This window comes from Ochotona curzoniae, unplaced genomic scaffold, assembly GCF_017591425.1.
Source record: "Ochotona curzoniae isolate NIBS_2020 unplaced genomic scaffold, NIBS_Ocur_1.0 scaffold_2453, whole genome shotgun sequence".
Taxonomy (NCBI): Eukaryota; Metazoa; Chordata; class Mammalia; order Lagomorpha; family Ochotonidae; genus Ochotona; species Ochotona curzoniae.
Window position 1 is genome coordinate 13578478 of NW_024467094.1, and position 21212 is coordinate 13599689.

At 52.6% G+C, this 21212-nt stretch overlaps 1 protein-coding gene across 1 annotated transcript in view; it reads left to right on the forward strand.

Moving 5' to 3' along the window:
- Positions 1 to 429: 429 nt before the first annotated feature.
- MYO18A (myosin XVIIIA) overlaps positions 430 to 21212 on the forward strand; it is a 95919-nt gene continuing 75136 nt past the window's right edge. The window contains exons 1-2 of the mRNA XM_041001754.1: positions 430 to 511; positions 12280 to 13355. Of these exons, the coding sequence (XP_040857688.1) occupies positions 12357 to 13355 (999 nt within the window). The 5' untranslated portion in view covers positions 430 to 511; positions 12280 to 12356. The remainder of the gene's footprint in view (positions 512 to 12279; positions 13356 to 21212) is intronic.

Sequence of the window (21212 nt, forward strand, 5' to 3'; positions counted from 1 at the left end):
AGCTTGATGTCATCTTAGGGAGTGTGTCCGGGCAGGGCTACCTGCCCTGGACTGAGTCCACTGACACCAGGCAAAGCTGTGCCTTAACCTGTGAAGAGGTGGCCAGCTAGACTAAGTCGCTGGCTTTGGCCAACACTTACCCTGGGCACAGCCAGCAGAGAGACCCGAGTGTGCCTTGGACAGAACCTCTTGTGCCCATTCAGCAGCCTTGAGGCCCACACGCAGGCCGGACCTCCAGGCGGGGCCTCACGGGCTCAGCAAACGGAGCTTCGGAGCCCCCAGCGGACAGAGCCTTTGCAGTGGGCGCACCGCGCGCGTCTGGTGGCGCGCCCGCGGGTTGCCGGGAGTTTATCCCCGCAGCCGCCAGCAGGGAGCTCCCTTTCGGCTCCGCGCGCGCGGTTGCGGGGGGCGGCGCTGTGGTGCGCCGCGCTGCGCTCCAGCCCCTCCGGGCCGGGGCCGCTGGATGCCGCGTCTCCGCTCCTGCTGCCTGCCGGGCGGGCTCCGGCGGCCGGTGAGTGCGGGGTGGTGGGGGCGGTCGGTCGGCGGCGGGCCCTGCCCGGTGGGGCGGCGGGGCGAGCTCTGGACGAGCGGGCGGGCGGGCGGGCGGCGGGGCCCGCCGGCTCCTCCTCCCCCTGGCCGCTCGCTGGAAGCAGTGGCCCGGACTCCCGGCTCCCGTCCCTGGCGGCGCCACGGAGCTCGACGCGCGGGGATTGGGGCCGACTAGCAGGGGCAAAGAGGGCAGCGCCGGTCCCCTTTGGCCAGCCTAAGGGACGCAGGGTGGCAGAATAGGGTGGCCTTCAGTTTTGGGGGTGGGGTGGGGATTTGGGGTTTGGAGGAGCCCAGGTGACCCAGAGCTACGGAGTGCAGGCAGTCGCCTCGGGGGTGGGGGGCTTCCCAGGACCAGGCCCGGGAACCCCTAATACAGCCAGAAAACGAGGCGTTGAGGAAGGCGGTGGGGACCGAGAGCACCTCCACCGAGCCCTTTATCCCTCCCAGCGGCCTTCACCCTTTCACTGCCAGGCCGCCAGCGGGCTCCACTCAAAGGAGCAGCTGCTAGACAGCTGGCAAAACAATGGAGACCCCGCTTCCCGGCCGGCCCCCTCCTCTTGGGACAGGAGGTGGGGGTGGGGTGGGTGCCTGGACGGCGGACTGAGGGGTGGGTGTCTCAGGGAGCACGGGCGCTCCCCTGTGACTGGCTGCTCACCTCACCTTGCTGACTGAGGGGTGGGGTGAGTGTGGGAAGGTCAGGCTGCCGGGGCGGCCCAGGCCTCAGGGAGAGCCCGCCCTGACGCCCCGCCCTGCGAACCTGTCATGCCAGTTGCTTCACCAATGGGAAGGGGAGGTAGTAGGGCCAGCCGGCCTGCCATGCGGGTGAACAGCCCCTGTGCCAGGGGAGGTGGGTACCAAGCCTGGTGAGGAGTGGGTCATGCTCTCGGTTGAGATAAGGCTTGTGGGGACACACATTCATGGGGGAGCAGGGCTTTGTGGAGGGGGCGGTTGGAGGTGGCACCCAGGAGGGAGACACATGTGTCTTGCTGATTAGTGAGAAAGGCTGCTGCTGCCAGAATGAGCTAGTGTGTGTGTGTTGGGGGCTGGAGGGGGTGGTGGTGGAGAGAAAGACAGCCAGTTTGTGTTTTGAACTGGGGCTTATTTGTCCTGGTCACTCACTTGGCCTGTGGGGTGTGGGCTTGGCCTCAAGGTTTGGGAGACCACTTTGCTGGGAAGCATCTTCCTGGCCAGGGCCTTCCTGCCCCTGCTAGTCCCCCAGAATTAAGAACTGGCCCCCTGACCCTGACCCCACTCCACCTTGTCAGTGACTTGTGATTCTTGGGTTTGGTTTTGATTTGTCTCTCAAAGTCCCTGATATGTCTGCAGCTGGGGAGGCCTTGTGAATGGAGATGGAAATGGAGGCCTCTGTGTGTGTGTGTGTGTGTGTGTGTGTGTGTGTGTGTGCACATTGGCAGGGATAGCAGGTCACTGTGGGTGACAGAGCACCACAGCAGGACACTGATGCTGGAGGATACTGAATCAGCTGCCTTTCCTGGTGCTTACCAGTTCTGGAAACCTTTTTCTGAGCTGGTTCGTGTCCTGTTGTCATGGCAACAAGTCTGGCCCACCATTTCTCACCCTTTTTTGGTCCAGAGGTTCCTTTCTATTCGGCAGCTATTGAGAGTTGCTCTCCTGAGGCCTTGGGCTTCCTGACCAGCCTCATCCATGGCCTGCCACCTCCGTAGCTTCCCCTCTGTCCTTTTGTGATGAGTACTTTCCAGGAAACCAGCTCCTGGTTGCTGGACGTGACAGGACTGGTTATATATAGCTGTGGATGGAGGTGTGCTTGTCCATCTGGGGTTGAGGACATGGAGTTTGAGGCCTGGATTCCAGGAAGACAATGGCTTTGGGGGTAAGCTACTATATGAAGGACATTTCCAGGAGAGTAAGAAGGAGTATGGGTGGGGGTGGCCAGGGGAGGGGTTGTTGGCTGGGGGGGGGGGGCACTTCTTTCAGGGGCTATGAACTTGGGACAGTGGATGATAGTGTGCCTGGCAGCTGCCAGTGTCAAATTTGTTTGTTTTCCCATGGTTTGGCTCAGGTGCCTGGGCTTGTGCCAAGGACTTTCTCTCCCATCCCCGGGCTCTCCCAGTAGCCCTCTTGCCTCCCACCTGGGCTGTCAAGCTCACTCTTGGGTAGTGTGGACAGCCAGCCTGTTGTCTGCAGCTCCTTCATGGCCCTGCTTTGGGCTGCTCAGGGAGGGCTGCATGTATCCTACAGAAGTTGGACCTGGAAGGAACTCTGAGGTGGACTGGTGGGGCATCCACCTGCAGCGCAGGAGCTGGGAGTTGCTGGAACCCAGGACGCCTGGATCCAGACCTGGTCTCCAGGACAGTGAAGCTGTTCTTGTTCCCTCAGACCAGAGATTTGTGCAAACAAACTCCCTCAGCTGCTGTGGGCGCCACAGGCAGGAACCACAGCATCCATGTGACCTGGGCTTCCCATTTCCCCCACCCTCCCATTAGCCAGGTGGGTTAAAGCTGGGGGCTCTGACTTAAAGGTTGTTTTCTTCAGCGGGTGGTTGGGCCAAGCCCACTCTGTGCTATGATTGACAGATTTTGCCTGGACTCTGGATGCAGCTCCATGCAGATTTAAGTTCTGCTTCAAGCTGGGCCTGGAGCGGATTTTAAGATATGCCCACCACCCCTCACCCCATCATTCCTCCACCTTTATTGAGGTGTCAATCACCAGTGTTTGAGGTGACTGAGAAGGTGGTATGCAGAGACAGTAGTGGGATAGGGAGGGCCCACTCTCCCCCCCCCCCCACCTTCCTTGCCCTTTGTCTCAAGGCTGGAATTGTGTGTCTTGTAAATTATCCACCTTCCCTGGAGGCTTCAAACCACTTAGGGAAGGGGCTGGGGTTGTTGGACTGGTGGTGTTATGGGGACTACAGCCCCTCCCCTCCTCCAGGCACTTTATCTTCATTTACGAGGGATTATTTTTATTATTCTCTGGCTTCTCAGAGACTAGCATGACGGACTCAAGGTCACACAGCGTGGAGGCGGAGCGGGATTAGAACCTGCAGTTTGCGGTTGCTCTGAAAACCTCTGGGCAGAGGCTCTGGGCCAAGTCTGTGTTCCTTGGCCCTCAGAGATTGATAGTTGAAGGAGCTCAGGCCAGGAGCCTGGACACCACTAGCTCAAGGTCACACGGTGTACCGGCAGGGCCGCAGGGGACTGCTTGGGCTGCTGGCGCCTCTCCTACCGCTGTTTCTCCTGGGACCCGCGGGCTCCTGGCGTTCCAGGAGAGACCAGACCATATTGTGTCGGGAAGCACTGCGGGCTGCGGCTGCTGGGGAGTCCGCCTGCCACCCGGCTCCTGGTGCTGCATCGGGCGGGCCGGCTGCTGTCATGTGAGAGGCGGGCGGTCGGGAGCTAGGGAGCACACCTGGAGCCAGATAAGCTCCGTGTGACCTGGCGGTGAGTCATGGGGCGCCACGGAGCTCAGCGGGAGCTCAGCAGAACCGCGGGAGCAGGCTCGGCAGGCGCCACCCGCCCGCTGCTTCGGGGCTGGGCCGGGCCAAGCCAGGTGCTGCAGGACGCCCTAGGGTCGCTTCTGCACTCCTTGGGTGCCGGTAGTGCCTGCCTGGGGCCCCCGGGCTGTAGGCAGCGGGTCACTCTGGGAGGTCAGAGGCCGAGGGAAAGAGGACGGCTCTCAGGGGAGAGTATTTCCTTTGTATTTATTTATGAGTGGGGGCTGGGGGACTGGGGATCTGCCCACCAAGGGCGAGTCCGGGCGCCCTTGTCTTGGATGTGAGCATTTGCAGTTTCCTTTCCTGGGGCTTTTGCTTTGCAGAGTGACCCATTTAAATCTGTCCCCACTGAAAGCCACAAGACAACAGTGAAATCTATGTTAACTGAGTCCCCCAAGTTACCGGAACTTTCCAGACTACAAGACAAGCCAGAAAGTGACCACTGCAAAGCCTGGGACAGCTTGGAGGCCAAGGCTCTGCTCACTCCTTTTGTCAGCACCCTCTCCTCTTTTTTTTTTTTAAATTTTTTATCTTTAAAAACAGGAAAACAACATGTGTTGAAAGCTGTTCAGTCTGTAGGAAGTTCATGGGGTAGAAAGCTGAGGCATTAGTCCCTCTGCCCCATGTGCTCCAGAGATAAGCAGATACAGTTTCATAATAGATATTTACACACTGTTTTTGAAAGGCTTGTCCTATGTATGACTTACATGTGGATGGCATATATTTATAGGTTAGTGTGCTATGTTAAAATATCATTAATGTAAATATTATTTCCTGTGGGAAGAAAAGAACATGCAGGAAAAAATTTTCTCATAATCCCAGTACTCAAAGCATTTAAAGCCACACATACACACAGAGTGCTAAATATTCTTACTATAAAAAAATCAAAATAATAATCTTACTATAAAAAAACGAAACAATGTATGCATTACCCAAGTTTGCTTTGACCAGATCTCTTCCCAGAGCATTATTTTTCTAGACATGTTGTACATATCCACATGTATGTGTAGTTTTTAGATGTTCTATCCTACCCTGTAAATTGCTTTTTCTATATAACACTATAGTATGGAACCTTTCCAGGTTGGGGTATACAAATCTAACTCTTTTTTTTTTTTTAAGATTTATTTATTTTTATTTGAAAGGCAGAGTTACACTGAGAGGAGGGACAGAGATAACCTTCTGTCTGCTATTTCATTCTCCAATTGGCCACAATGGGTAGGGTTGGGCCACTTCAAAGCCAGGAGCTCTTCTGGGTCTCTCATGTGGATGCAGAGGCCCAAGGATTTGAGATAGCCTCTGCTTTTTTCCCCAGTGCATTAGCAGGGGGCTGTATCAGAAGAGGAGCAGTTTTAACTCAAACTGGCACCTGTGTGGGATGCCAGTGTTGCCGTTGACAGCTTAATCTGTTACACCATGATGCCAGCCCCTATAAATACTGTCATACACAGCACCAACTTGCCCTCATGAAAAATTATACTGGGCCCAGTGTGATGGTTGTGTCCCGGTTGCTCCACTTCTCATCCAGCTCCCTGCTTGTGGTCTGGGAAAGCAGTTGAGTATGGTTCAAAGCTTTGGAACTCTGTACCCATGTGGGAGACCCTTAGAAAAAGCTCCTGGCTTTGGATCAGCTCTGCTCTGGCTGTTGCAGCCACTTGGAGAATGAGTCAATAGGTGGAGGATCTTTCTGTCTTTCTCTCCTTAAATCTGAACTGCCTTTCCAATAAAAATCGATAAATCTTTTTAAAAATTATACTGGGATAAACACTATAATGCAGAAGGCTAAGCACCACTTGGGACCCTCTGTATCATATAGAAGTGCTGGTTGGAGTTCCAGGTATTGTGCTTCTCATCCAGCTGCCAGCTTGTGCATCCTTGGAGGCAGCAGATGATAGCTGAAGCACTTGGGCCCTACCAGCTGGGTAGGAGTCATGGATGGAGTTCTAGGTTCCTTTGGCCTAGCCACTGCAGGACACTCAGGGAATAAACTGGCAGATAGAAGGTCTCCTCTCTCTCTTTGTTTCCCCCTCCTATTCTCTCTCTCCCTATCTCTTGTGTCTCTGTAACTCTGCCTTTCAAATAGATGAAATAAATACATAAATATCAAAAGATTGTATCAACGTGTACTCACAGCAACATATAGGGAATTCTCTGCTTCCTATTCTAGTTTTGGATGGTATCAGTCTTAATAGTTTTTATTAAACTGCCAAGTAAGACACAGTATGCTTCTCTTTCACATGTCTATGAATAGTACTGAGGCAGAGTACCTGTTCACGTTTGGTTGGCCGTCGTGTCTCTTCTATGAGTTAACCACCTGCATCATTGGCAGAAGCCACATGGCTCTTACCAGTGTGTTCCCAGCTTGGCCTGCACTTACTGGGTGGCCTTCACTTCCTTGAGCTCTGCTTTCTCCCCGTAACGGTCTTATCTCATTTTTGTTGCATCTGTGCTGATGTTTCTTTGTGTACTCTTGTTAGCCTCTCCACCATCCTGTTTGGATGAAGAGTGTGCTGTGTGACTGTTGATATAATTCCTGAGACCTTCCATGAGCTAGGCCTTGTATTAAAGTCTTATATACATTACTCATGATGTGATAGGGAGATGGAGGTATAGCGGACTTAAGTGGCTTGCCCTAGATTGCTTTGTCATGGACTTGTTTTTTGTTTTCAAGTTTTTGACCTGAAGTCTGAGCTCTTTCACTAGGCTTACTTCCTTTTAGCTTTTTCACCTTCTCTAGGTGCTTGTTAGATACATATTTCCCCCCAACGTTTTATCACAAAGATTTTTAAGCATTCTGAGAAGTTAAGGAGTTTTACAGTCAATACCTCCCACACCCACACCTCCTAGATTCTGCAGTTACTCTTTTCTTGGGGCTGCGTTGTGGCTGACAGGTTAAGCCGTATCTTCAGTGCCAGCATCCTATAGGACTCCCTGTTCAAATCCAGGCTACTCTACTTTTTTTCAAAATCTATTTTTATTGGAAAAGCAGAATCACAGAGAGGAGAGACAGAGAGAAAGATTCTCCATCCACTGGCTCTTTCCCCAAATTGCTGCAATGGCCAGAGCTGAGCTGATCAGAACCCAGGAGCCAGGAGCCTCTTCTGGTATAGGGTCCCAAGGTTTTGAGCCATCCTTGACTGCTTTCCCTGGTCATAAGCAGGGAGCTTGATGGGAAGTGGAGCAGCCAGGGTACAAATCAGCTCCCATATGAGATTCCAGCGCTTGCAAGAGGGAGATTAGCCAATTGAACCATTGCTCCAAGCCCTTTTCTAATTCTAATCTCTGCTGAGGTGCCTGGAAAAGCAGTGAAAAATGGGTTCTTGGGCTCCTCAAACCCACATGGATGATCTGGATGAAGCTCCTGGCTGCTTGCTTCAGCTTTGTCCAGTCCTGGCTATGTTGGCCATTTGGAGAATGAACCAGCATATAGAAGAGCTCTCTTTCTCCTCCACCCCCAACCTTATAACTCTGTTTTTCAAATAAATAAAAATAAATTTTGAAAAAAATTTTCAATTTGTCATTTACTTATCCCTTGATTCAGCTATGAAGTTATGTCTAATTTTCGACACATCTGAAAGTCAATTGCATACTTCACCGTCAGTGTTTTAGCATGATCTGGAATTCAATATTTTGTTTACAGTTTTTGGATCCTTTGAATAAGTATGTACACACAACAAATGCACACATCTTATGTACACTGTTTGATGACAGTTGACAAATGCCTGGAGCTATCAACATACAGAACATGGCCAGTACCCCAGAAAGTTCCCTCATCTGGTTCCCAGGCAGGCTTCACCTCTGTTCCCAGAAGGGAATTGCTGTTCTGATTTCTTTTCACCTTGGATTACTTTTGCTTACATTAGAACTTCATAGAACTGAAATCCTATCAAGATCTGCTTTTTGTCCCTGGCTTCATCTTCTCATTTACCAGCGTGTTATTAAGACTGATTGCTGATGATGAGTGTGTCAATAGCTATTTCCTTTTTCTTGCTGAGTTGTATTCCATTGTATTAATGTGTAAGTTGTTTATCTCCTGTTGTTGCTGACACATCACATCAATTCCCTTTTGAATTGAATATTCCTTGCTTCAAGATGCTTATAAAGTGATAAAGCAGCTGAATTGACAGGTTACCCTTGCCTTTGGTTTTAGGGATGAGGGGGTGAAACTAATGTAAGTATCTATCCTAATTCATGTACATACCTTTCCTCCACTTTCAGTTAGGTAAGGCTCCCGACAGTGATGTAAGGAAAAAAAGGCAGAGGAAGAGGTTAAAAAAATGGAAAAGTTACCTTCACGGGCATGAAGGGAGAGGGTGAGCAAGGAAAGGGAGGAGGGGTGAAACTGTAGCCTGGAGGAGGGAGTGGTGAGGAGGTGGTGGAGTCAGAGCTGTCGGTGATTTTGGAGCCAAGGACAGACAATGTTGGCAAGTCTAAGGTTTACACGAAGGTGATGGAGCCCAGTTCTCAATTAGATCAGGGGTTGAGAAGCATAGGCACAGCAGCTGTTTACCACAGTTGCATCACAGATCTGGGCTTGCAAGTAAGGACTCCCATTAGCTAGGGGGCTCCAGCCATGGAGCTTAAGAAAGAACCAGGCCCCAGCCAGGCCTGGAGACTGTGGATGGCTGTTCATCAGGGCTGATTTGTGAGCTGTGCAGGTGGCAGTGGTAGGCAGAATGGTGAGGGAAAGTTCCAGGGTTGGGATGGCTAATCACTGACCTGTATCCGCAGGAGACTGACATATTTGGAATCTGAGAGCTAGAAGAAGCCTGGGTCATATCATTCAACCTTGAGCAAAGTGACAGGCCCAAGGTTCCCTGATAGTTTGTTGGCAGATCCAGACCTAGATGCCAGATCCCCTAAGCTCTCTAGCCAGGGCGCTCCCTGTGCTGTTGCAGTGGCAGTGAAGCAGGGCTGTATGTGTAACGACTCCTCAGACACCTTTTCAACCCAAAGATTCCAGAACTCTGGGGGCTCTTTTCCATTGATACTACTCAGCTTTCTTGTCCCCAGCCAAAAGCCAGGAGTGGGTAAGGCTTGTGGAGTGAGGATTACCCATTCAGTCAGTGGTTGAGCTGTGGCTGAGATATTCTTGTCTGTCTCCTCCAAGTCTCAAAGGCAGGTTTCTGTCTGTATTTGCTCCTTATGTCCCCCTGGAGCCATCTTCTCAATAAGTCCTTTAAGACCATGTGGGTTGTGGTAGGCAAAGGGTGAGGAGGGTAGTGACCGGCCAGGGATCCCATGTCTGTGCCACATTCCTGTCCAACATGCAGGGGAGAGAAAGAGAGAGAGAGAGAGAGAGAGAGGGAGAGAGATTGATTGTGCCTGTTCAAGTGGAGCCCTGGAGAGAGGTACCACTTGTCAGATACTGCCTCACTTTAATTAGCACAGACTCAGCTGGGCAAGCCTACCCAGACTGTATACCTCTTCCTCAAGGACTTATTTTCAGTGTATTTAAACGGCAGAGAGACAGACTGACAGAAGATCTTCTGTCCACAAACACCCACAACAGGCAAGCCCAAGCCAGAATTCTGGAGTTCTACCCTGACCATCCATGTGATTGGCAGGGATCTAGGTCCATCCTTGAGCCATCACTTGCTGCCTCCCAGGGTTCACCTTGAGCAGGAAGCATGATTAGAAGTGGAGGAGCTAGGACTTGAACTAGGCACCTACATCTGCGATGTGGTCATCCGTAACGGCAGCAGCCTGACTGTTGGCCAAAGGCCTGCCCCTGTAAGTCTTTTGAGCCCCAGGTTTTCCTTTCTTGCAGCTCCCAGGCACTGTGTAGGGAGCGTTTAGAACCAAAACATTTAGAGAGAACTTCATTCTGTCAAGTAGAAACGGAGGTCAGAGAGGGAAAGGGGTTCATGCTAAGTCCATAGAGAACTGGTTACTGGCCCAGATTTCCATCTCTTTGGAGAATTCTCTGGAATTGCAGTGTCTAATTCAATAACCACAAACCCCATGGGTCTACTGAATACTTGAGCTGTGGTTAGTCTGAGCTGAGGTGTGCTCGAACCATAAACTGCATACCACATTTCAAAGACTTTAAATGGAAGTGAGAATGACAAACATCTCAATGTTTTTATATAGGTTCCACATTGAGATGATGGTATTTTGGATTTATTGCATTAAGCAAATATATAATCAAAGTCAATTTCACCTGTTTCTTTGTACCTTTTATAGCCTGGCTTCTAGGAAACTACAAATTACCTCTGTGACTTGAATTGTGTTTCTGTGGATAGTACTGCTTTACAGGGAAGATGTGTTGGTCTGCCAGGAGCCGCCAGGGCTAGCAAGGGAAAGCAATTAGCCCTTGGGAGTTCCTGGCCTTAAGGATTTTTCTGGTTTTTTTCTGGGTAGGTGAGGGGGTACTCTCCTAGTGGAATGAGGATCTGGAAAGCCATGCTTGCTTTTGGGAGTAGGACACACAGGGCCTGGCCTGAGGCCACTGCTGGAAGCACTTCCGCTTCCAAGTAGATCCTGTGTCTGGAACTTGAAGGGGGGAGGCTTTCCTGGAGAGAGAGAAAAAAATTACATTTAATTCTGAATTAGATGGTGTAGCCTATTTCTACTTGTTGTTTCCTGCTGTTTACAACCAGAGAGGCACTCCCAAATTGCACTCCAACCAGGTTTTTCTCAGTCCTGTCCCTGAGCTGGGTGTGCGTGGGTTGTGGGTAGGTTGGCACCGTGTGTGCATGTGCCCCGGAGTTGGAATTTGCATTGCCACAACTTTCTTACCGAGTCTATATTTAGGTGTTGGCCTGGGGAAAAGGATGTGAGGTTTTCAGGATCCTGTTTATCCAGCAGACCCCACCCCTCCCCCACTTCACAGCTGCCTGTCCGCTGTATAGTCTGGAACTTCCCTTTCCTTTCCTCCCCGCTTTGTTTTGGGCACCCAGGGCCTAGATGGAACACAGCGTTTGCTCCCAGAAGCTCAGCATCAGTTCTGGTGAGCTGGGTGACAAGGAATCCAAAGTCAATTTCTGAAACAGAGAGAGCTAGGAAGCCTGTGAGGGTCAGAGAGTGTACGGCAGGTGTCTGACACTGGATGTTGAGTAAGTGTGGGTTCTTCTGAGGTCTCCTGTTAGGCAGCTTCTGCGGATGCTGCTGTAGGGATTACAGGCTTAGCAGAGTCCCGTTGCAGGTGGGATGTGTTACTTCAGGACCCTGGCAATGGGGCTGGGGGGGCAGGGGGTGAGGGGGTCAGAGTCCCAGGCCTTTTTCCTTCAATCCAGAACCAGGTTTGACTTGATGCACTCTCTTGCTAGGTGGCCAGGTGTCTTGAGAGCTACACCCTTGAGCTGTGATCCTTCAGGGACTGAGAGCAAAGTCACACCTGGAAGTTGGGACTTTTTTACTACTGTATCCAAACCTCAAGTTTCTTTCATTTGTAAAGTGGGGTTATCACAGCACCCAACTTTAAGAATATTATGGGGATTAAATTAGCTGGTTTTAGTTTTGGTTTGTTTGGTTTTAGATTTTTAAAAATTATTCTTATTTGATGGGCCCGGCGGTGTGGCCTAGTGGCTAAAGTCCTCGCCTTGAACGCGCCGGGATCCCATATGGGCGCCGGTTCTAATCCCGGCAGCTCTACTTCCCATCCAGCTCCCTGCTTGTGGCCTGGGAAAGCAGTTGAGGCCGGCCCAAAGCCTTGGGACCCTGCACCCATGTGGGGGACCTGAAAGAAGTTCCTGAATCATGGCTTCGGATCAGCATAGCATCGACCGTCGCGCTCACTTGGGGAGTGAATCATCAGACGGAATATCTTCCTCTCTGTCTCTCCTCCTCTCTCTATATCTGACTTTCCAATAAATAAATAAAATCTTTAAAAAAAAATTATTCTTATTTGAAAGACAAATTTACAGAGAGAAGGATAGGCAGAGAGAGATCTTCCAGTCCCCCAGATGGCTGCAACAGCCAGAACTGAACTGAGCCAAAGCCAGGAGCCTGGAGCTTCCTCCCAAGGCTTTGGGCCATTCTGTGCTGCTTTCCCAGGTCAAAAGTAGAAAGCTGGATCAGAAGTGAAGCAGCCAGGACACTAACTGGTGCCCATATGGCATGTCGGTGTTAGCAGGTGGAGGATTAGCCTATTGAGTCAAGGTGCTGGCTCCAGCTGGGCTGGTATTGGGTGACACAGATCCGTCTGGCCAGCACTCAGGGAGTGGGGGTTGTGCCTATTTAGTAGGTTATGCCTGGTCTGGAGACACCGGAAGTGACTGCTCAATTAACCTGTCTCTGTGTGCTTCTGTTTGCAACAGCAAGGTGGGGTACAGAGGCCGTCTGACAAACACCTGTAATTCTCTGGGGGTACCACCCCTAGCCCAGCACCTTCACCATGTTTCACCTAATGAAGAAAGACAAGGACAAAGATGGTGGGCGGAAGGAGAAGAAAGAGAAGAAGGAGAAAAAGGAGCGCATGTCAGCAGCGGAGCTGAGGAGCCTGGAGGAGATGAGCCTGCGCCGTGGCTTCTTCAACCTGAACCGTTCCTCCAAGCGCGAGTCCAAGACGCGCCTGGAGATCTCCAACCCCATCCCCATCAAGGTGGCTAGTGGCTCCGACCTGCACCTCACCGACATCGATTCTGACAGCAATCGCGGCAGCATCATCCTGGACTCGGGCCACCTCAGCACGGCCAGCTCGAGCGACGACCTCAAGGGAGAGGAGGGCAGCTTCCGGGGCTCTGTGCTGCAGCGGGCGGCCAAGTTTGGCTCACTGGCCAAGCAGAACTCACAGATGATTGCCAAGCGCTTCTCCTTTTCCCAGCGTAGTCGGGACGAGAGCGCGTCAGAAACCTCAACCCCCTCAGAGCACTCAGCTGCCCCTTCGCCTCAGGTAGAGGTGAGGACAATAGAGGGACAGCTGATGCAATACCCCGGCCCAGGTATCCCTCGGTCGGGGCTCCGGACTCGTGTCCCTGAACTGGTAACCAAAAAGTTTCCAGCTGACCTGCGCCTGCCGCCCGTGGTGCCTCCACCACCCCCCGCCATCCGGGAGCTGGAGCTACAGCGCCGGCCCACTGGGGACTTCGGCTTCTCCTTACGGCGCACGACCATGCTGGACCGGGGCCCGGAGGGCCAGGCCTACAGGCGCGTGGTTCACTTTGCTGAGCCTGGTGCCGGCACCAAGGACCTGGCCCTGGGGTTAGTGCCAGGAGATCGCCTCGTGGAGATTAATGGGAACAACGTGGAGAACAAGTCCAGGGATGAGATTGTGGAGATGATCCGGCAGTCAGGGGACAGCGTGCGGCTCAAGGTGCAGCCCATCCCAGAGCTCAGTGAGCTCAGCCGGAGCTGGCTGCGGAGCGGCGAGGGAGTGCGCAGGGAGCCAGCTGATGTGAGTGTTTCCCTTGGGAAGCCAGGGTGAGCCGGGGTGGCTGTTGGGGGGTATCCAGGTGCAGAGGTTCAAGTAGTCTGTGGGGAAGTAAGGGAAGCCATGCCACACTTGGGCCACCTGTGTCTCTCTGTACCTTGTCTGAGGACGAGTGCCTGAGGGTCCCCAGAAGCTTACTGTTGAGTCAGTTTCTCATGGCCGAGCTGGGCCTCATGGTTTACCGATTGTCTCCAGTGTTGTGTGTCTGTTGGCTTGAGATGACTGATTTTCATAAGCAGTTGGGGCTGGGCTGTATCCTGGTTTACCTTTAGCTGCATATCAGAGTCCCCAAGAAGGGTCTGATGTGGGTTGGAGATTGCCAGCCAAGTGTTCAGCTTCCTGATGTAAAGAGGGAGCAGGGGCCTGGGCACTGTGTTTGCTGAGGCTTCAGTAGCGCTATGTGGGTTGACATGTGCCCCTTGCAGCTAGGAGAGACAATCTGGACACTAGAATGTAAAATCACCATGTTATTTAGGTCTCCAAGGTGAAAGAAGGAAAAAAAAAGGTAAATGATTTCAATCTTGGGCTGACGTGGACATTTGGGACATCTAGCTGCTGTGGTTGCAGCTTCCAGAGGGGTGGCTTCCATGTGTGTGAGAAGCTGGCTGCTAGGTGAAGAGAACCGGCTAGGGAGAATCTTATAAACCATGGTTAGACTCTTAGATTTTATTCCTATGAAATGGGACTGGTGTAGGGATAGCTTGGCTCCCTGTGCTCTGAAGAAGAAAAACGGAGCCTTGGGGAAGGTCAGGGATCTGATGCACAGGCACCACATGTGTGCTGACCATCGCTGAGACACCACCTGGTGCCCCCTGCTCAAAGGTATCCTCCTCTCTCCAGCTCTGGGCACAAGTCTCTTATGGGCTTTCCCCTCCTCCTGCTTATACAACACAGCAGCATGCAGCAGAGAAGCAGGGCTCATGGTGTTTGGCCTAACAGTTGAATTGCTGGTAAGACACACACATCCCATTTCCAAGTGGGTGAATTTGGGTCTTAGATCTGCTTCCATTTCCGGCTACCTGGGAGGTAGCAGGTGATGGCTCAGGGAATTGAGTTGCCATCACCCTATGGGAGGCCTGGATTGAGTTCCTGGCTCCCAGCTTTGACCTGATCCAACACAGCTACAGGCAATTTGGAGAGTATACCAGTGGATGGAAGCTCTCCCTGCCTGTCTGCTTCTCAGATAAGCAAATGAATAATTTTTTTTTGAAAGTTCATTTTGTTTTTGTTTGGAATGTCCTGTCTGGAAACAGCACATGAAGGACAAGCTGACTTCTAGCCTTCCTTCCTCATAACTATGATTTTAGACTTGCCCAGGTCTGCTCCCTGTAGCCCAGTATGGGTGTGGCCTGGCTAAGGTTTTTCAGCACTAAGTGACCAACCAGCCAGATGTCAGAAATGAAAGGAAGTGCAGAGGAAGCTGACAGGGTCCAATCCCAGGGAAAGCAGTTGAGTGCAAAGGATGGCTGCTCACCCTAGCAGCACATTGGACCTCTAGATGCTCGGAGTGGCGGGGTCGTCCCTGCCAGGAAGTGCTAGTTGAGGCTCCAGGCCTTCCTTTACTGTGTGGTTATTTGGGTCTAGGCAGTTTTGTTGATCAGGGCATGATATGACTGGGAGGGAGCGTATGTGGAACCAGGAAAGGACCTAAACTTGTTCATTCTGGAAACACACATTGGGTACCTCCTGTGTGCCATCTACTAGCTAGGCTCAACCCAGGGAGCCATGACTTAAGGTGGGAGCAGAGGAGGAGAGGCCTTTATCTCAGAACCAAAGACCCCAACATGTCATCGTGGCCCTCTGCATTTTCCCCTGGTTGGCACTGCCATTACACGGATGGAATTTTCTTCTTCAGGAATGACTCACCCAGGGGATTACTGTCAGCCTCCAGCTGGACCATAGCAGGGCTCCATGGGCCTGGCATCCCAGCTGCTGTCAGGTCTTCTCACATCTCCTGGCATCTCACATTTCTCTTTCTAGCTGGGGGCTGCTCTCCCATCCCTTGAGGAGGTGGGTAGGTGGCCTGTGAGGTTTCCCCATTACAGCTGTCATCCCTGAAATGCTGGCTCACTCAGGCCTCCAAGGGGCAAGGTGCGCAGAGAACTTCTTCCCCATGTAGCATCCCAGGGATCACCTGGCAAAGGAGCAGGGGCAGTCCTGTCCCCACATGTATCCTGGGGAACAAGAGGCACAGGCTGAGAAAAGCCCCCTCTCCCCTACACCTCCCCGCTAGATGGTGGGCAGGGTGAAGCCTGCATTTCCAGGTTCCTGGGCCAGACCCCAGGAGCTGACGTGGGAGTGCTGCAGCCTGCTCAGCAGCCCTTAACCTTAACCTCTGCCTCCTCCTCTTCCTCCCACTCCCGCCTCTTTTCTTGGCTTTACTTCTGCTCCCGGTACTGTGCCAAGACAAGTGTCCTCTAGCCTCCTCCGGGCTGCTGGGCGGGACACCCCATGACAGTAGCCCCAGAGGGACGGTTTCCGGTGGCCACCCTGACCGTCAGGCCATCCATCAACAGTGTCCACACGCTGCTTGTCCCTGGGGAGCTCCAAGGCACTGAGTGACCATCTGTTCCCTGTCTGCACACAGGCTGGGCCAGGGCCTCTGACTTCCCTCCAAGGCCACCTCAGAAAGCCCCAGGGAAAGACAGCTCTCTGGCTTTCCTCTCACCTGATGTGGGTCTAGAATGCTGGACTCGCACCTCTTTAACGTGTCCCTGTAGCTGCTGGACGAGGGTGCCTTGAGGAATAGGGATGAGCACAGTGGTTGGAGTGATGTGAAGTCTGGTGGATCAGCCAGCAGGCCTGAGAAGCAGCTCTTTGTTCTGCCGCTCATCCTTCCAGGCACCCACCCATGACACAAGCATTTGCTATGCACTTGCTGTGTGCCCGGTCATGGGGTCTGGTGCTGAGCAGCACATCATCCTGACCTCTGAGGAACTCAGTTGAGTGGAGAGATGGTCAAGTACCAGAGAGCAACACTGTATTTGAGCAGCTCAGCGACAGGAACCAGGCCAGGGCTCTTGGCAACATGGAAGAGGGGCTTTGAGCGGAGTCTCAGGACATGGGCCTGCAAAAGCAGATAACTGGGTAGGAAATGAATGGCTGGGAGGCAGGAGGAAGGGAAAATGTATAAGAGACACTGCCTAGAGGCTGGGGAGAGGATGTGTTTGAGGCACAGCAGATTGGGCAGCTTGTGACACCAGCATTCCATTTCAAGTGCCTGTTGCAGTCCCAGCTGCTCTGCTTCTAATTCATCTTCCTGATAATTCCTGGGAAGGCAGTGAATAATGGCCCAAGTCCCTGGGCTCCTGACACCCATGCAGGAGACCAGGATGGAATTCTTGGCTCTTGGCTTTTGCCTAGTCCAAACCTGGCTATTATAGCCATTTCAGGAATGAACCAGCGGTAGGATGATTCTCTCTCTTTCTCTCTCTCTTTTTCTGTATGTCTGTCCTTCTCTGTTGCTCTGCCTTAAAAAATAAATAAATAAAAGAGGGATGCAGGAGCCAGGCCACCCAGGCCCTTGTGAGCCATGCCAGGCAGTGGGAACTTGGACTGAAGGGTCAGGAAGCCCTCTAAATCTGGGAGTGATTGAAAGCAGATCTTAGAAAGTCTCTCTGACTCCTTGTGGGAAGTGCTTTAGGGTACACTAAGGGTAGCTGTGGTGAGAAAAGTGAGAGAGCTCTTGCCAGGACTCGCATAGAGCCCTGAACTTGGTAGAAGCTGTGAATTTGGAGAGATGAGGCAAACCCAAGCAATGGAGGCAGGTGCTGTAGCCTTGACGACTGACTGGCGTGGAAGCTGAAGGAGAGGAGGGACCCAGCACGACTGCCACACTGAGGGAAGAGGCTTCATTCTTCCCTTTCTTCTGGGGAGTCCATCGGTTGCTGTAAAGTTTGCTGAAGGCCAAGGGTTCCCTGAGTGGGAAGGTGAAAATGAGGCTCTGAAAACCCCAGCTGGGTCCAAGATACTTGCAGGAAGGCTGGGTGGGAAACTTGAGCCCCTGTGAGAAGAGAAGGATCGCCATGGCTGTGGTCACAGGAGGCTGTGCAGGCACATGGTGTGGGGCAGGAAGGAGGGACCCTGTGGGCTGGGAAGGAGGAAGTGGCTTGTTCTGCCCAAGAGGAAGGGGAGGCAAGCTGGCGGAGGTTGAGTGTGGATGCGTGCTTTCCTCCCTGAGCTGAGGAAGGGGACCTCACTCCTGCCGTCTCTGGGGCTCTGAAGAGCCTTGGCTTCACTTTGTATGCTGTGTTTCATGGGTCCTCACCCACAATATGCGCATTTGGGGTGCACTCGCTGATGTGAAATCTGGGCTGGGATTAACACTCAAGAACACTTAGTGTTCCTTCCTCTGCTCGATCTCTAAAGCCAACCAGGGCCGGTAATTTTGCAGTGTCCCCCATCCTTGCTCCTGGGCTGGGTTTGTCCTGTTGGGCCTCCTGCTGCTTTGGTGGCCCTAGGAGGGAGAGATGGAGGCTATTCCCTGTCCTCTCTCTGCTTCTCAAGCCTGCAGCCCTGGTCCCCTGTGGTCCTGCAGGGACCAGACTGGACGTGAGGGACAGGAGAACCCCCTTGGACTTTGAGCCTAGTGCACCTTGCCCCCAGCGCCATGGGGCAGTCCGTGGGGAGCCCAGGCGCCATGCTGCTTCCAGGCCTGTCGGACCTCTGTGTGTGCATGGGGCTCCTCCTGGGGCTGCTGGCAATGGCAGAGGAGCTGGGGGCTGTCTGGCTCAGTGTTCTAGAATGCTTCTGTTCCTAATTTTACTCCAGATGATCCTTAGAGAGCTTGGGGGTTGTTTTTTTGTTTTTGTTGTAAGCAGGACATTTTTGCTTTATTTTATGCCAAAGCTTCAGGCACCTCTGGCTTCAGAGTCTATAATACTGGTGTGAAGGGGAGGGGAAGGGGATGGATAAAAAAGATGGACGGGGGGGGAGTGGTGTGGAGGTGTTGGGGAAGGAGGGTGGGTTAGGAAGGGGAGATGGTAGGATGATTGAGGGAGTGGGGGGGGGGGGGGGATATATGAATGAATTGTTTTGTAAAATGGGTAATTTTAAGATGGGCTTGGTAATGGAATGTGGGAAGAAGTGAATGGAAAAAACGGAAGGAAGAGGTTGAATATTGATGACGTAGGTGAAAAGGAGGTGAGGGGAACATGGAATAGTAAGAGGGGTGAAGGGGGATGGGTGAAATGGAAAAATAGGTGAAGAGTATGGGTTTGATTAAATGGGTGTTGGGGAGGTGTGGATATGGATGAGGGGAGGGATGGGAGGGGGTTGGGGAATTTACATGACAAAGGAAGGATGTGTGGGGAATGAGAAAACAAAATGGCGGGGAAATAGGAAAATGAAAAATGGGAATGAAAACATAGGAAAAATAATATGAGATATTTTTTTGTAAGGATATGTTTGAGGGTTTGTGATGAGATTTATAAAAGGATGGGTGGGGGGGAGTGGGGGTTGGGGGGTGGGAGATATAGTTGTTTATTATGTGGATGATATTATAGTATGGGATGAAAAGTTGAATATTAAAAAGAGAGAGAATGAATGATGGGATAAAGACATGAAGAGGAGGAGGGTGTAAATAAAAAGAAGGTCTGGTGTGATGAAGATGGGGAAAGGAGGGGGGTAGAAGTGGGGGAAAGTGAACATATGGGAAGGGAGAAAATGATGATGGGAAGGAAGACTGGAGAATAAGTGTATGGAAATGGTCAGTGGGGTTGGTGTGAAAATGATAGGGAAGATAGAGGGGAACAAAATGAAAATGGCGGAGGAGTGGTGTTTTGTTTTGGGGGGGGGTGCTCAGTCCCCTGCCGTGCAGTTGGGGGTGGGAGGGAGGCATTAGGGTAGGTTCTGTTGTGTTCTCTTCAGTCCAGGGGATGGTCAGCAAAGCTTGAGTTGTTGTTGTCTTCAGTTTCTGGTCCCAGCTGGTTGGGAAACTATTTCCTTAGACCTGGGCCATTGCTCTGGCTCCCTTCCTCTGCCTCTGTCGCTGTTTGCAGTCCCGCCACATTGTACTGCCCTGGCAGAAGCTGACGTCCAGGAAGAATGGAGGGAGGGTACTCTGCACCGTGGGTCACAGTGGGGTCCCTCAGAGAAGTCCTGCTGGGCTGATGAATACATGCCCCAATTGAAGGCAGGAGAAGGAATGGTAGGGCAAGTAGCTGGCCGGCGCCCATCCACTGTGTGTTAGGCAGGGTTCTAGATGCTTCACATGTATTCACTTGTTGATTTCCCCCTATGCGTGCACGTGCATACACACACACACAAACACACACACAATGCAGTGGGCATTGCCGTGAGCACTATTTCACAGGGGAAGGGGGAACTGGGCTATAGGTAACCAGAACACAGGTTATAGGTGAGCAAGCTGTAGGGGGGTGCACAGCTGTGAGGTGTGCCACTGGGCTGTTGGCTCTGGACCAGCGTGCTCAGTAAGGGCAGTGGAGGTGGGCTCAGAACAGCCTTGTACAGCTGACTGCTCAGCCCAACCCAGCCCGTTCGAGCCTGGCTGCATCGTCACTTGAAACCTTTCTGCTTCCTTGTCTTCCCTCGAGGGGAGGGGAAGGCAGGATGGGTGTACCCCTCGGGCTCTGCGGATGGTGTGGCCATGGACTCAGTATCTCTGCAGGCTGGAGTGGCCAAGCAGGTGGTGGAGAAGCTTTAGGAAGGGAGGCACACCTGCCCTGGCAGCGTCTGGGTGTGGTCCCCAGGGAGAGTTGGATGCACTGCTGCCCCGACTCATCCAGGGCTGGGAAGCAAGGACTTTCTTCCTCCTGCCTTTTTTGGCCCTTTGCTGATCCCCGCAATACTTAGGGTAGCTGGTTTCCACTCCTACCAGATGTTACCCCTGACCTGGGGTAGACTCCTCCTCATGGCAGGGAGTCTATGCACTGTGGTTTCCTCTGTATACATGCAGGAATGGAGGCGGGGAGGCAAGGGCTTGGTGGGTGGTGGGCGTGTGCAGGGCAGGGCTCCTGCTGCTGTTGCTGCTGCTACTGCTGCTGCCACGGGGCAGTCCTTGCTGTTGACCTCATCTGTGCTGCTGGGCCCTACCTGGCATGTTTACCCACACACCTTGGCCCCAGTTGTTCTGGCACATCCTCAGTTAGTCTTTCCCAACCCTCCTGCTGTGCACTGCACCCTTCTCCTTCCCAATTACTCCTTGGAATTATAACCAGTTATCTGATTACTTCCACGATGTGGCAGCCTGAGAGCCATGGATACTTGATGAAGGAGGGAAGGTGGTTTCCCATTTTCTGCCTGGTCTACCACTGTTAGCATGATTTTGGTTCCTGGCCTTGTAACTAGTTTGTAGGATATTACCTTGTCATGTCTCCACCCATAGACTTTCCTGTGTGCTCAGGGACTGGCATCTCACAGGCATGGATGAGAAATGGGCTGTGGAGGCATCCTGGTGACTGAGCAAAGGGTCTCAAGGGACAGCCTGCCCCCTACCCTGCACCGGAGTCTTGGCGAGGGTGACAGACTTGAGTAGGAAGGAGACACAGGGTCCCGTGGGGACCATGGTGTCTAGCTGCAGGTCTTGGAGGGGCGGATGTGTGGCCAGCAGGGATCCAGGCTCTCTCTTCCCTTCTGCTGCCTTCCGTTCCAGGGGCTGAAATGTGCTGGAATGTCAGCAGCCTGAGAGTCTGCACAGATTCCAGCTGAGGCCTGGGGGACAGCTCCCCTGGGCTAGGGGAGGGGCTGGGTAGTCCCAGCAGTCCCAGCTTTCCTGCTTATGTGGGGGGTCGGACCCCAGGTGCATGTCCCTCTGGGAGACTCAGCCTCCACCTCCCTGTGGTTGGGAGGTTGGCAGGAAGG